At 34.5% G+C, this 15,075-nt stretch overlaps 1 protein-coding gene across 1 annotated transcript in view; it reads left to right on the top strand.

Annotated features, from left to right (window-relative positions):
- Positions 1-15,075, top strand: part of PKHD1L1 (PKHD1 like 1) — a 165,880-nt gene that overhangs the window by 30,839 nt on the left and 119,966 nt on the right. The window contains exons 13-21 of the mRNA XM_030303954.2: positions 601-869; positions 2,426-2,517; positions 5,549-5,708; positions 6,014-6,149; positions 6,958-7,101; positions 9,015-9,172; positions 10,160-10,273; positions 12,019-12,168; positions 13,180-13,304. Of these exons, the coding sequence (XP_030159814.1) occupies positions 601-869; positions 2,426-2,517; positions 5,549-5,708; positions 6,014-6,149; positions 6,958-7,101; positions 9,015-9,172; positions 10,160-10,273; positions 12,019-12,168; positions 13,180-13,304 (1,348 nt within the window). The remainder of the gene's footprint in view (positions 1-600; positions 870-2,425; positions 2,518-5,548; positions 5,709-6,013; positions 6,150-6,957; positions 7,102-9,014; positions 9,173-10,159; positions 10,274-12,018; positions 12,169-13,179; positions 13,305-15,075) is intronic.

Genomic DNA, 15,075 nt, shown 5'->3' with positions numbered 1-15,075 from the left:
GAGTTTACATTGGCAAGTGTAGGTTAACTTTAATGATAATTCTCTCTGATTCTGTCCAAGAAGGAGATGAATTCATAGCAGTTGTAGTGTCAAAAAGAAGAAGAACAAATAATGACAAATCTTAAAGCCAACACTGTCTGTTCCTTGATTACTTGTAAACCATTAGTAGAGTAACTTTTGTTAGAGTAATCAGGCAAAGGTTTTGAAATCAAATGGTCTGAACCATGAAGTTTTGAGATTTAACTATATAAAACAACATGAGTCATGTCATAGGTAATAATTATTATATTATTATCTTAAGTAAAGCACTAATATCTAATCCCCATAGCAACCACACAAATAGTAATATCACTCCTATTTTACATATGTAGAATCTGAGGTGCAAATATATGAAATAATCATAAATAAATTGTAGACTATCTTAACAGCACTCTATACTGTGGATACAGGTATATGTACAGGTATGTGCAATTGTTTCGTTAACATGCATGCTCTAAAAATGTGAATAACAGTAGAATAATTTATAACCACCACCCACGTAGAGGGCCATTGAGACACCACATCAAAATTCTGATGAGAATACTTTTTTGTTACATTCAGGTGGGAGAGGCCTAAAGCTTGAGCTCTGGAATAATAGTAGGCCAGTACATCTTGAAGAGATACTTGAATACAATGAGAAAACACCGGGGTACATGGGTGCCAGTTGGGTAGATTCAGCTTCCTATATCTGGCCTATGGAGCAAGATACATTTGTTGCACGCTTCAGTGGATTTTTGGTGGCTCCAGAATCTGATGTCTATAGATTCTACATTAAAGGTGATGACCGTTATGCCATTTATTTCAGCCAAACTGGACATCCAAAAGATAAGGTAAGGAAGCCACAGAATACTATTTAATATTACAAAAGCAATATGGCAACCTTTATATGTATCTCATCTATTCTAATCCAAACCAATGCATATATTAAAGAGGTTATGAGAGATATTTTCATGTGATTGGGTTCTTGGCTATTTTAACATGTGTTATATGAACTATAAAGTCATCATAGAAAACCCATGGCCTAAAAAAAATGCTTTCCTGTATCTAAACTTGCTCTAGGAAGGGAAAAACATGCGTATTTCCTTTAAATATCATTTTAATTATGGAAGAATTATAACCATACTTAGGCAATTTGGGAAAGAGTGAAAATATTTCACTATTCTACTACATCTATTTCACTATTACTTGGTCATGACATTAAAGTCTATCATTTCTTTTTGTGTCTATTTTGGTTTTTTTTATTTAAAAAAATGTTTTAGCGTTTATTTATTATTGAGAGACAGAGAGAGAACATGAGCATGGGAGGAAGAGACAGAAAGAGGAGGAGACACAGAATCTGAAGCAGGCTGCAGGCTCTGAGCTGTTAGCACAGAGCCTGATGCGGGGCTCGAACTCACAAACTGCAAGATCATGACCTGAGCTGAAGTCAGACACTCAACTGACTGAGCCACCCAGGCACCCCAGTTTTTTTTTTATAGACATAAGATCACACATCCAATTTCACAGTCATTTTTGTCACATATAAATATTTTCACATTTTATTAAATAATTTACACAACACAATTTTTAATGACTAAAAAGTGTTTTATTGCATGGGTTTACTAAACCTGTATAACTTTGTGCATGTGGATAAAGTTTTTAGTTTACTTCTGACTTTTAATGACCACAAATAATACTCCGTTGAACATTAGTGTTCATTAAATTATTCTGCATTTTAATGATTTCTTTAGGAGTTTTCATAAATGTGAAACTAATGAACCAAATCAAAAGAACATTTTATGACTCCATGTACATGGCAAGATTGCCCCCCAACCTGGAGGAACAAATTTAAACTGTTGCCTGTAATATATGACTTCTAATTTTACCATAGCTTTTCAGCACGTTTCCTCCAAAGATAGTATAATCTTTCCTGATGGGAAGCCCAGAATTTTCTCAATCTGGCATGCAGACCCATTTAGTGACCTTGGCATCTTTCAGACCTACTTTTGGTGATCTCTTGTAGATTAAACCCCTAAAACCTCTCCACAGAGCAAGAGGATGTTTTATTTAACAATATTAACCTTCCTCCTGGTATATATCTTTCTATTTTCCATCGCAGTACTAATTGTGGAAAATCTGTGGTTTGTGTGTATTTATGGTATAGTGGTTCTGACGTTAGGTAAGGGTGGAAAGTATGAAGTGAACTTTGATAATTTTTAAACACTGGATTTCACCATGGATAACAGATCTTAGAAGAAAAATATGTAGTTTCACATTTTCTGTTCATGAAAGTTCTAGGACTGACAGAAATAATAAATGATAAATAAATGCTGAAAAGTTTATTAATAAGTTCTCCTCTCTCTCTCTCTCTCTCTCTCTCTCTCTCTCTCTCTCTCTTTGGGATAAGGTGAAGATTGCATATCATTCTTCCAATGCCAACAATTATTTTTCCAGTCCAACACAAAGTTCAGATGACATTCATCTTCAGAAAGGAAAAGAGTAAGGTTTTTTTAATTTTCATTAAACTGTTATGTAGTATTTAAGAACTGTAAGTTTATATCTAAAAACATTGTCAATTTGTTGTTTTTTTTTTTAATTTTTTTTTTTAACGTTTATTTTATTTTTGGGACAGAGAGAGACAGAGCATGAATGGGGGAGGGGCAGAGAGAGAGGGAGACACAGAATCGGAAACAGGCTCCAGGCTCCGAGCCATCAGCCCAGAGCCTGACGCGGGGCTCGAACTCACGGACCGCGAGATCGTGACCTGGCTGAAGTCGGACGCTTAACCGACTGCGCCACCCAGGCGCCCCTGTCAATTTGTTTTATTGGTAGAAATGATGTTATTTCATTGGCTTAATTTATAATTGGTCATTCTCTATAATTTTATTAAAAATTTCTTCTGTATTTCCAAGAATATTGACATTCATCTAACCAGGGAAATTTGAAATCCAAATATTTCTGTTGCAGAAATTATAATTTTGTGAAATTTACTTGATCCTGTTCTTAGTTTCTTACTAGGACCTTTCAGTCAATTCAGCCATCTAAGCTGAGCTCTTGAATATTTCTAGAGAAGAAACATAAAACCACATGAATTATTAACACAGCTAACATATATTTAATATTCACTGATTTAGATATTGGGCCAGGAAATTTAATACAAAAATATTCAAATCTACTCCCTACCCTTAAGAAGTATATCACTTAGTGCTGAAAGGTCAAGTCCAGGGAGAAAATGAGAGTTTCATTCAAATATGAGATACCATTCAAAAAGGCATTCAGGATTCCTGGAAAGCAAGAGGTAAAAGACATGATAAATTCAAAGTAGCTAAGTTACACGGAGATCTAAAGACTCCGTGATATCATCTTCCATTTATCATTTGTATGTGTTAGGTTTTGCTGCATAAGATACCACCCCGCCCCCCCCCCTCCAAATTTTGTAATTTAAGCAACTCAAGTTTGTGATTGGCCAGGCAGTTCTTTTGGTTCTGTCTACTCTAGTTGGTGATGGATGGCCTAGGATGGCCTCACTTATATATCAGGAGCCTCAGTTAGCAGGGCTGGAACTTAGATATTTGGGATGTCCCACTCCACCTGGTCTTTTGCCTCCCAAGAGCTACCCCAGGCTTGTCAAATTTGTGAATGGGTTTCCAGCAGTGAAGAAAGAAATTCCTACTGTACATAATCTTTTTAAAGACTCTGCTTGTATCACTTTTGCTAATATCCTATTGGCCAAAGCAAATGGCGAAATCTAGATTCAAGGGGGGTGAAGAAATAGACTTCACTTCTAGATGGAAGGATATTGTTGTTTTTCCCCCCTTCATTCTATCACACCATCCTTCCAGATATTGACAGCACCATGAAGATCTGTTGGAACTAGACAGAGAGGATTGGGATTAAAGGTACCTGAAAGCAATTACGCTCAGTGTTCTCACTGAAATCTTAGTAATAATGACATGGGGAAAGCGTTCCATTCTTTCTATCCTCCTCCTTCTACTATCACTTCTTTATGTACTTAAACACTTGCTTTTTTAACCAGGATCAGTGGGCCAATTCAGGGTAAACAGAACACCTAATTAATCCCTACTGCTATTAAGTGTTAATACACTTTCAGGCTTTGCCTTGGCCGTGGAAAGTGCATTTAGTTTACCTGCTTGGCAGGAGCGTAGAGCTTACATGAAAGTGAGCCCTAATACATCTGCTGTCTGCTTTCTGCAAGTCAGCTTGGAATTTACACACTGATACTTATAATGATGGCTGTGAATTTTGAAACTGAGGCCACTGTACTTGGCTTATTGCACAGTGGTCCCTAGACCTTTCCAAAGGTAGCTGCTCATTTGCCAAATTCATCCTACTCAGATAATATAGCCCTATCTCTAAGTGAATTTCTTTTTCATTACCCTGTTCTACTTTGAATCAGTCACTAATTTTTAATAATCCTTTAATCTTTAAAACTCTCTTTGTCTCTGTTATTCATATGAACAAAGAGAATTATATTTTTTACAGGATTTTGTGAAGATTAAATATGATGTCTATAAAGTGCTCAGTTTAGTGTGTGATACATAGAAAGTGCCTAATTAATATTTTTAAGCTGCTAACAGGGTACAGAATTTAATGGTTCTTCTTTGAGCCCTACTTCTTAGTATTGCCCACATTCATTTGGTAGAGCTGGCAAACAGATTCTCAGAGCAGCCAAGAGCCTGATGGAATCCTCCTGTATCAGTTCTATGAGGGGGATGACCCAGAGCCTCATCATCCTAGAAAGATGAGAGGTGATAAATGTCCCTCATTCAGAGTCTTTCATGAATTGTGAATATTTATTCTTCATATACAAAAGGGTATCTGTTAAATGATGTGAGGCAATTTAGAGGAACTCCCAGCTGGCCTCTCCAAAGATGGGAGCAATGGTGACATTGATTGAGATTTAAGTAGGTAACCAGTAGCTTTTCACTCACCTGTAACAGCCAGTCAGCAAATGCCTTATCCTGGACATGCAATTAGATGATCCAGCTTGTTGGAGAGGCCATGATCAATCTAATCAGTAATAGTTTCCTGAAGCAGTGTTTTATTTCCCCAGTTTTAACTGGAGTCATTATTCAAGGAACTAGAAAGGAACTTCCATCCCTGACAACATTTAACCACTCAGATACAAAACATGATATGTCTAAGTCTGCCTGTTATTTTCTTATATACATTAGAGTATTTAAACTCTGCATGCCTTCTGTGTTTTATGCCAGGGAGTTTGCATTATAATCTACAATGTAATTTTGTTTTAAGCTTCTTGAGGATAGGAGAGGGGAATGTATCTTTTTTCAATAAATATCTATTGACAAAACTGAATGAATTAGTCACGAATGGGGACAACTCTGTATCTCTAGTGCAGATACCCTACATAATTCATTTTATTTTTAAAAAACTGCCATGAAAGTGTAATATTTAAAATCAGGGATACTACAACATAAATCATTTAATAGGCAGGTATTTTATATAGTGTTGAAATTTTATTCATTGGAAAAAATTTCATATTTTTCAGGTATTACATTGAAATCTTGCTGCAGGAGTATAGACTGAGTGCCTTTGTTGATGTTGGCTTGTACCAGTATAGAAATGTCTATACTGAGCAACAAACAGAAGATGCAGTAAATGAAGAACAAGTTATCAGATCCCAGTCGACAATTGTCCAGGAAATACAGGTTTGCTGTGATGATAGATCTGCTTTGTAGAAAGTTAACGTTCCAAGATAGCTCTATTTGGTTATTAATTTTACTATGGAAGATACTACTTGAGGGGAAAGCAGTCATGGAAAATTATTGACTTGTGGTTAGAAGTATCTGTATTATAAATGAAAGAGGCTGTTATTTGATAAGACTGAAACTTTAAAATATTTTATCATTTGCAGTAAAATAGAGCAATAAAGAAGCATTGAATAATTGACTATCATGCTTTTTAAACGTGCTTTTCTATACAGTGAAGATTTTTTTTTTAAATTGGGAAATAGGTTATAACATTGGAAAACTGGGAAAGAACTACTGCAAGGAGTGAAGTTCAAAAGATAACAGTAACCAGCCCATGCGTGGAAGCCAATTCATGTTCCCACTACCATTATAGATTAATCTATAACATGGAAAAAACTGGTAAGTTGCAAATAATAAAGGAGATTTCATTTCTCTTCATTTATAGATGAAATTATAAAAATTTAGTCTAGTCTAGTTCTTTCTGGAAAATATTGTTTTAATAGTGTGCTAGACAAAGAAGCTAAAAATGTATTATGAAGAAAAACCTTTGGACTGGGATAAAAAATGGTATCAGTAAAAACAACTTCCTGGTATATACTATCATTTTCTTTTGTAATGATCACAATAAATGTATATCTAAGTGCATAGAAGGGTTTTATGTGTCTGTGACTCACAGGGATAAGTTAAGATAAGAATTAAATTCATCATTACAGAGAAGTAAATATTCCAATTTCTCAAAAAAAAAGCTATGAGATACTAATTTATCTGTTAACAAAAATATTCCGTCTCTATATTTTATAATAAACCTGAAAATATAAGTTTTCTATTTCTGTTAATTGTTTCAATAAGTAAATATTAATGGGTGTTTACTGTTTTCCAAATAGCTTATATAACAATAATAACAAATGGTAATAACAATGCTTATTACCATGGGAATATTAAAACAATAAAATACGATCCTGATCTTTAGGAAATTACAATCCAATGAAGTAGTCACTATTATTGAACTAGAATTACTTTCAAAACACAATTTTATTAAATGATAATATATGATACAGACTACGGGTGCTTTAAAAATTCAAATATAAGACATCAGTGCTGGCTGTGGTTAGTGCAGAAAGATTGCAACTCTTTTCTTTTTTTTTTTTTTAATTAAGGCCCCTAATCATTTGCCTTTTTATTTTTATTTTTTTTTAATTCATCCAAGTCTTGGTACCTGGTGATGCTTCTGACTTCATACTGCAATCAGCTTTAAATGACCTCTGGTCTATAAAACCAGATACAGTTCAAGTAATAAGAACACAAAACTCCCAAAGCTATGTTTACATGGTAACGTTTATATCAACTAGAGGTAAGCATGTATCTCATTTTGTACTTCTGTAAATTTTTCTCTAAGAAACAAATTTATATTCTCTAAAGCTCCACTGAAAAAATTAAAAACTCCATACTACGTGGCAATGAGAAAGAATGAAATATGGCCCTTTGTAGCAACGTGGATGGAACTGGAGAGTGTTATGCTAAGTGAAATAAGCCATACAGAGAAAGACAAATACCATATGTTTTTACTCTTATGTGGATCCTGAGAAACTTAACAGAAACCCATGGGGGAGGGGAAGGAAAAAAAGAGGTTAGATTGGGAGAGAGAGTCAAAGCATAAGAGACTCTTAAAAACTGAGAACAAACTGAGGGTTGATGGGGGGTGGGAGGGAGAGGAGGGTAGGTGATGGGCATTGAAGAGGGCATCTTTTGGGATGAGTACTGGGTGTTGTATGGAAACTAATTTGACAATAAATTTCATATAATAAAAAATAAAAAAAAGTAAAAAAAAGTAAAAATTCCATAAAATGGCAGAGAAAGAAGTGGATTCATAGCCTTGATCACTTTTAGGAGAAATAGAAAATAAATGGTCAATTTTTTTCTATTGTAATTAAAATTTTAGTCCTATTTCAAGGAATGTACAGCTTCAATGCATGAGAAACACTATATATACCATAAATGCACTATCTGTATAATAGGCTACTTCATATTTAGAAAAAATTAGCAAAGATATGAATTCTGGAAATGAGCTTTAAGTAGTTAGCATGTCTTGGGAGACACTAGTCTAACCAGATCTTGCCTGATGAAAGGATTCTGTGGTCAAATCCACATGGGAAACTGCATACCCCAGCTTATCCTTGAAGATTGACAGATCTCATTAGAATAATAAAATCCCTGAGAATTCCTACAGTGAGAAAAAAAAAACATACAAAAACAAAAACTGAAAGAAAACATTTCACCTGTGTTTAAGACAGCATTTACCAAAATTATTTTTACCTCTCTGTCCTTTTCAAGCAATAGCTATTAACTTCCTATTAATGTTTTGCATTTTCAAGTCTTAAAGTCAAGTTTAACGACCAAATTTAGTATTTGGGCTATCTAGTTCAAAAATAGGTCCCTGAATATGTATGTATTTACTTTGCTTTGGGCAATAATTATTTTCCAATTCATTGTTTATTTCTCATTTTATAAAATTGTTTAATTTGCTTGTTGGATGGAGGGCAAAGAATTTCATTTAACATGAATTGAAATTCTAAAAATTTCCCAAAGTTTAGATTGTCAAAAATGCTGTATAAATGAAGATATGGTGATCCTTGTTCTCCGAGGAATACATCTATAGTTCAGAGAGAAATTTTACAGCTTCAGCAGCCTTAAGAAATACAGTACCAAAATCATAAGTACCAAATCAAATTCTAGGACTCTACCCAACAGAGGTCAGTGGGTTTCCAATGGTGAAGCATCTTCCCAAAGCAGAGATAAATCTGAGGACAAGCCCTTATTTCTTTTAAAGTGAGATTGTATTAACAGGCCTCCCAGGCTTCAGGCTATTTCCTGGAATTCAGTTTTGTACTGTATTCATGTTTAAAGAAAATAGCAATATCCCAGCCTAGCCCTCTATACTATGATAATGGTACTGGGACAAAACGAAAAGAAGTTTTGGAATATCCCACTGGTCGTTGATCTTTACCTCATGGTCCCAATACCTCCTTTTGTTGATCCCGTAACACTTTATTTTAAGCCATGGATATTGAACCTTAAATGAATAGCACTTTATCTGTTATTTTGCTGTTTCTGCTACGGCTAAATCTTTAGCTCAAATTCAAGGATCCACATCTTCCCCATTCATCCCCCCTTTTTTGTGATAATACAATAAAACCAATTTTGTTACTCATGGATATATTGGTATTTTATTAACATCTTCAAATCCTATTTGGTACTTCATCGCAGGAGACTTTGATCCGCTTGGTTATGAAATGATTGAAGGGAACAATGTCACCCTGGATATTACAGAACAAATCAAAGGAAAACCCAGTTTGGACACATTCACACTAAACTGGGATGGAATCACTTCGAAGCCTCTGACCCCATGGTCATCAGAAGCTGAAGTATGCTCTTAGCTAATTTGTTAAATAGAAAGCTATTTAAATATCACCTTTCTAGTAAAACAAAAGAAAACAAAATAAACCCCACACTTTAAGGAGCGGTAATACACTCATTTACTTGACATGGTGGGTTGGAGCCAACCCATAGAGAGTGGAGAAGGGAGGAAACATCACAGAGACACAGGGGATGAAAGGGGGGGTTCTTAGATCTGTGCCAACAGGATCCATTGTATCTCTGTGTGGGGCAGCTGTTTTTGTAGAAAGAATGTTTGCTTGGGAGTTATTGAATTTTGACAACTATCTACACAATGAGTTTAGGTTAATATTTGTTTGATGATTAACATCTTACTTTATCTCCTTAATTCTAAATGCTAATTATATCTGTGCTTTGCAAGAGAAGTAGATGTGGAAATTACAGGAAAACTTGTGAATAAATGTGTACCAATTCCTATATAATCCAAGATCATTTATTATTTTTAAAATAACCCATCAATACAGTCTTATAGTATCTGAATCTCTTCTTTTGAAAAACAGAATACATTGTATATTTTGTATATTGTATTTGCATATTTTGAAAAACAGAATACAGTGTATAGTTTTTTCCAGTTAATTTTGAGCTAATGGGAAAAACTATTCACTTGGAACCTGTTTAATTGAGTGCTAATTCATTTAGGTTTGCCTCATTGCCCTCTTTAAAAAAAAACTACTAAACAAGTATGTCTACCTTACATAACAACAGTGTAAGCTAATGTTACCCAATTGGATGTAACTATTGTGATTCTAAAATAAAACTCTTGAAAAAGTCACTAGACACTAAAATTATTACATATTAACTTAAAATTATTTAGGAAATGATCTCATAATGATGGCTGAAGTATGGGAATTATGCAAATGTTCAGTTATAACTAATTAGTGGAATGAGTAGTAATAGTATAAATGTTCTAACTCTTCATGAAAAAGAAGTTACTAAAGCTCATATTTTTAATTTAGTTTCAGGCAGCCGTAGAAGAAATGGTTACTGCCAAGTGTCCACCGCAAATTGCAAATTTTGAAGAAGGATTTGTTGTGAAATACTTTAGAGATTATGAGTCTGATTTTAACCTGGTATGGAATGTAAATGAACAGTGAAACTGACCAAATAAGAATTCGTATCAATGCTTGGAATCTTGTGATTCTCTCTGGACTAACATTAATTCCTATTGTCAAATTGCAAAAATAATTTGTTACACATTTATTGGTAAGGTCTGCTTTATCATCTCCTTGCATTATAGTGTGATTCATTTGTGAAATTCACCACATATGAATTTTCTCGATCAAGGGAAAGTAAGAAAGATGATGGACAATATAAGATCTATAGGGTGTTTTACTTGTTTTCTTTACTTGGACGCAGAGTATATCCTGTTTCCTCATTGGCTTCTGAGCATATAATTTGTAGTAGGGCTTCCCTTGATTTTTGAGATCACCCTCTGGTCAATTAGTAAAATACTTGTCCTTATTTCTCTCTTGGTGAGGTATAAGAACTTTTCTTTGATGTACAGTAAAGAAAATTTCAGAATACTCTTATCTTCCTAATTCTTATTTTGAAAATCCGAGGAAGCCAGATATTCACCATTTCCAAATGAATACCATAAGAATAAGGACTATATAGGCTAGTGATTTGGTTCAGATCAATACCTTAGAAATAAATATTAATCCTTAAAAATATTTATCACATGCTTTAAATCACATGCTTTAAATCTGTTTAAATGAGCAGATTTATTAGTGAAAAAAAAAGGAAAATATTTCCATTTAATTGGCTCTCATTTCAAATTAATTTAATAAACATGTATGTACTTGGGTTCTCCTATCCTGAATGTAGTGCCAGCAGCCTTGGGAATTGCACAGTAATTTACACTATGCTCTTTCCTTTCTTCATTTCCCATCATCATCCTGGCACACGTTCTTTGCTCTATCTTACTTTGATTATTTGCATTTCCCAGCACCATCTTCTTACATCCCTGCTTATTTCACTTATTTTACCCTCTCCCTGAAGCTCCTTAGTCCATCTTTCCTTTGAAATGAGTCTTGTTTATCTTTAAAGACAACTCATGTAGTGCTTCCTCTGAGTTATCTTTCTTGATGCTTTATATGTGAGTTAGAGGCCTCTCTTCAACCTCATAATTATATATGTATAATACTTCAACATCAGTATTATAATCCTTAGTTCCTTTGTCCCAAACTTCATGGGATAGGAAATATCCCATATAGGGATAGTGTTCTTCACCACTTGAACCTTGAAGATTCAACAAAAAACAAATTAACAAACAATAACCTGGCACATAGTGAACACTGAATGAATATTTGTGGAGGGGTGCCTGGGTAGCTCAGTCGGTTGAGCATCCGACTTCCGCTCAGGTCGTGATCTTGGGAGTTTGTGAGTGTGAGCCCTGCATTGGGCTCTCTGCTGTCAGCACAGAGCCTGCTTCAGATCCTCTGTCCCTGCCTTTCTTTCTGTACCTCCCTCCCTCACTCTCTCTTCGTCTCCCTCAAAATAAATTAACTTTAAAAAAATTGTAAAAAAATATTTGTGGAAGGAATGAATAAATATCCCTAAGAGTTCATGATATAAGGAGAAATATAAGATTTAGGAAATAGCCAAATACAGGTACAAGGGATTATATGAGTGTGGAGCCAAAGGAGTGATACAGGATGAGAGCATTAGACTTTCAAAGAAGAGAGAATATTTCAAGTTAAAGTGGTGTGGGAAGCAATGGATCCAAGTTGGAACTTGAACAAATTGGGTGGAGATGTGGGGGAATAAAGCAGGACAATAAGACATGTTTTCATTTGAAATATTACTGTTTCTGTAGGAACATATTAACAGAGGGCAGAAGACAGCGGAAACTGATGCTTACTGTGGTCGTTATTCCCTGAAAAACCCAGCTGTTCTCTTTGACTCCACAGATGTTAAACCAAACAGACTACCATATGGAGACATTTTATTATTTCCTTATAATCAGGTGAACTCAACAAAATGATATGCTAATTTAATCTGTAAAATACCTTGATAATAAAATTTCCTGAAATATAAGACAGGGAAAACTGCTTGTCATGTGAAATCATGTCACATTAGACAGGTACTGTGGTTCACATTCTGGGGCCTTGTGATTTCCTCTTCTGTTGGTTTTCAAAAAAAAAATGAAAAAAATATGTAATATCACGCACACGTATTCTGCTTTATCTTATAATTTCAGAGAAAATTACTTGCACATGAATTTAAATATTAAAACAATTAAAAATGTATAATCTCCTCAATATATTTTATTTATTAAGAAGAAACAAAAATGGATAGCCATCATAGAGTGATCTTGGGTATCCAGTCAAGGAGAAGTGAAGGGAAAGCATGAGTAGAGATGGGAGTTTTAGGATAGGTATTTAAGATTAGCAATCATAGTCTTGTTTACCCTTTCTCTGGTTTTAAAATTCTCAAGTTGTGATATACATCCTCAAGTTCTAAGTTCTAAATATATTTGGTATGCTTAAGATGTTGTAGACCATTAAGATTGGTATTTAACTACCATTTTACAGTGACAGGCATCTTTACCTCTAAATGCTTAGCTGCATTCACATCCCAATTAATCTACTTCAGTGTTTATCTCCTCTTTGTGTGTTTGGGCTTTTACATCCACGGTAGAGTTCACTTAGAGCTGGATTTAAATTTTACATTGCTACATGACTAAAGGGAGGGAATTATTTTCATTTTTTAAGGAAACCATATCTAAGAAAACAATAAGGAATTAATCCTTAATTGTAAGGTCGTTCAACTCCACTTCCTCTTCTAGAAAATCTTTCACAATTCTTCTATACCTAATTGGCTGAAATTAATTATCCCTGTCTCTGTGTTCTGAAATATTTTGTATGGAAAATTATCAATATTTATTTACTGGATTAAGTTGAGTTAACTTGAATTGCTATAAAACAACTTAAAGCTAAGATATTATTACTGATTTCTTTTTTAATTTTCTGTGTAGTTATGTTTAGCATACAAAGGATTCCTGGCAAATTATATTGCTCTAAAATTCCAATACCAAGACAGAAGCAAGATTACTAGAAGCAATGATATACAATTTACCTATAACTTTACTAATGGAAACAAGTAAGTTACATTCTGTGAATGTAAAATGGAAGTCATAATACAGTATATAACCTGAACGTAAAACAAACCCACTCTTTGTTAACTTTTTAAATTTTTTTTCCACTTTTTGTTAGTTTGGGTTTTCTTGTTTTGTTTTTGAGAGAGAGTATGTACACACACGAGCAGGAGAGGGGCAAAGAAAGAGAGGGAGAGAGAGAGTCTTAAGCAGGCTCCACACCCAACATGGAGCCTAACACAGGGGTCAGTGTCACAACTATGAGGTTATGACTTGAGCCAAAAATCAAGATTTGGACGTTTAACTGACTGAGCCACCCAGATGCCCCACTTTTTGTTAGTTTTTGACAAATGCTGTGCAGCATAGATCTGACTGCTGTTTTCATGCCCTCTACATTAGCATCCTAACAGAAATAATTGTGGCAAAAATAAATACATAGATTATGAAAATAAGAATTGGTCTAGTGTTATCATCACCCATGACCATTTGAAAGGTAAAACAATGGTAAACCTTATAATTTAAATCATGTATTATTAAATCTAATAATGTTCCCACTTACTGAAGGCAGGTAGAAAGAGACTCCTTTATCACAATATTGTCATTAAACTTTGATCACTGAAAACAAGGTGCTTTCTAGGTGTGAGCAGAGCAAATAAAATATTTCAATGAATATTTCAAAGTTAATGGAGAAGAGACACTTTTTAATGCTTGGTTTGCCAAAAGTTAGACACATAGAAATGCAAGCAGAGAAATATAAGGGAAGAAGATAGATGTCTAAGAAAGCTATCTAATGACTATAATTGCCACACCCTCAAGCACAAGTTAGTTCTGCATAATTACGTTTTGTTTTTTATTATTATATCTTCTGAAATTTGTGTCAATCCACTTTTGTATTTCCACATAGAACACACATACAAATTTCACACACAATAGAGTCATAATGAAGACATACACATGCACATATACACCTTTTTTATTTGAAAACGTGTTCTCCAGGTACATTTTGCTATAAACATTCCCTGCATGCCTGAATTGAACAGATTAGATTGACAATTTTAGTTTTGGTGAGCATCACCTGCATGCGTTTGACTCATTCACTGTGACGAGATTTTGGAACATTTTACAGATCTTGGTTCTTTCATATTCGTCAAAGCATCACTCACCATATTGCTAAATAGGTCTTTCCTTTTAACCTGCAATTTATCTGCTGTAAAATACATTTGATAAGACTGATGGGCTTCCTTTACCCCAAATGCTATGATATCTTTAAACAAGAATGTCATGATTTTCAGAGGAATAGGGTTCACTGGGTAAAATTATTGCCAGTCAAGGCAAAGTAAACTCCCCTGCTCCTATTGTGTATTTCTAAATTTGCTTTGATTTAGGTTAGACAGGCCACCATCAAGTAGATGTGTTAGAGTTAGATTATTTTTAGTACAATGTTAGTGTTAGAAGTGCCATTGCCCCCCCCCAAGAATTATGGTATAACCTTTCCAGAACAGTGATTTTTGTAGCTATAAATCAGGTTTCAAAATCTGAAAAGTGAAATACGATTTTCTTTTAGAAAACACTGTTATCTAGGGATGCCTGCATGGCTCAGTCGGTTAAGCGTCAGACTTCTACTCAGGTAATCTCACAGGTTGTGAATTCAAGCCCCATGTCAGCTCAGAGCCTGGAGCCCACTTTGGATTCTGTGTCCTTCTCTCTCTTTGCCCCTCCCCTGCTCATGCTCTGTCTCTCTGTCTCAAAAATAAATAAATGTTAAAGAAATAATAA

This window comes from Lynx canadensis, chromosome F2 (assembly GCF_007474595.2).
Source record: "Lynx canadensis isolate LIC74 chromosome F2, mLynCan4.pri.v2, whole genome shotgun sequence".
Taxonomy (NCBI): Eukaryota; Metazoa; Chordata; class Mammalia; order Carnivora; family Felidae; genus Lynx; species Lynx canadensis.
This window is presented reverse-complemented; position numbering and strand designations above follow the sequence as displayed.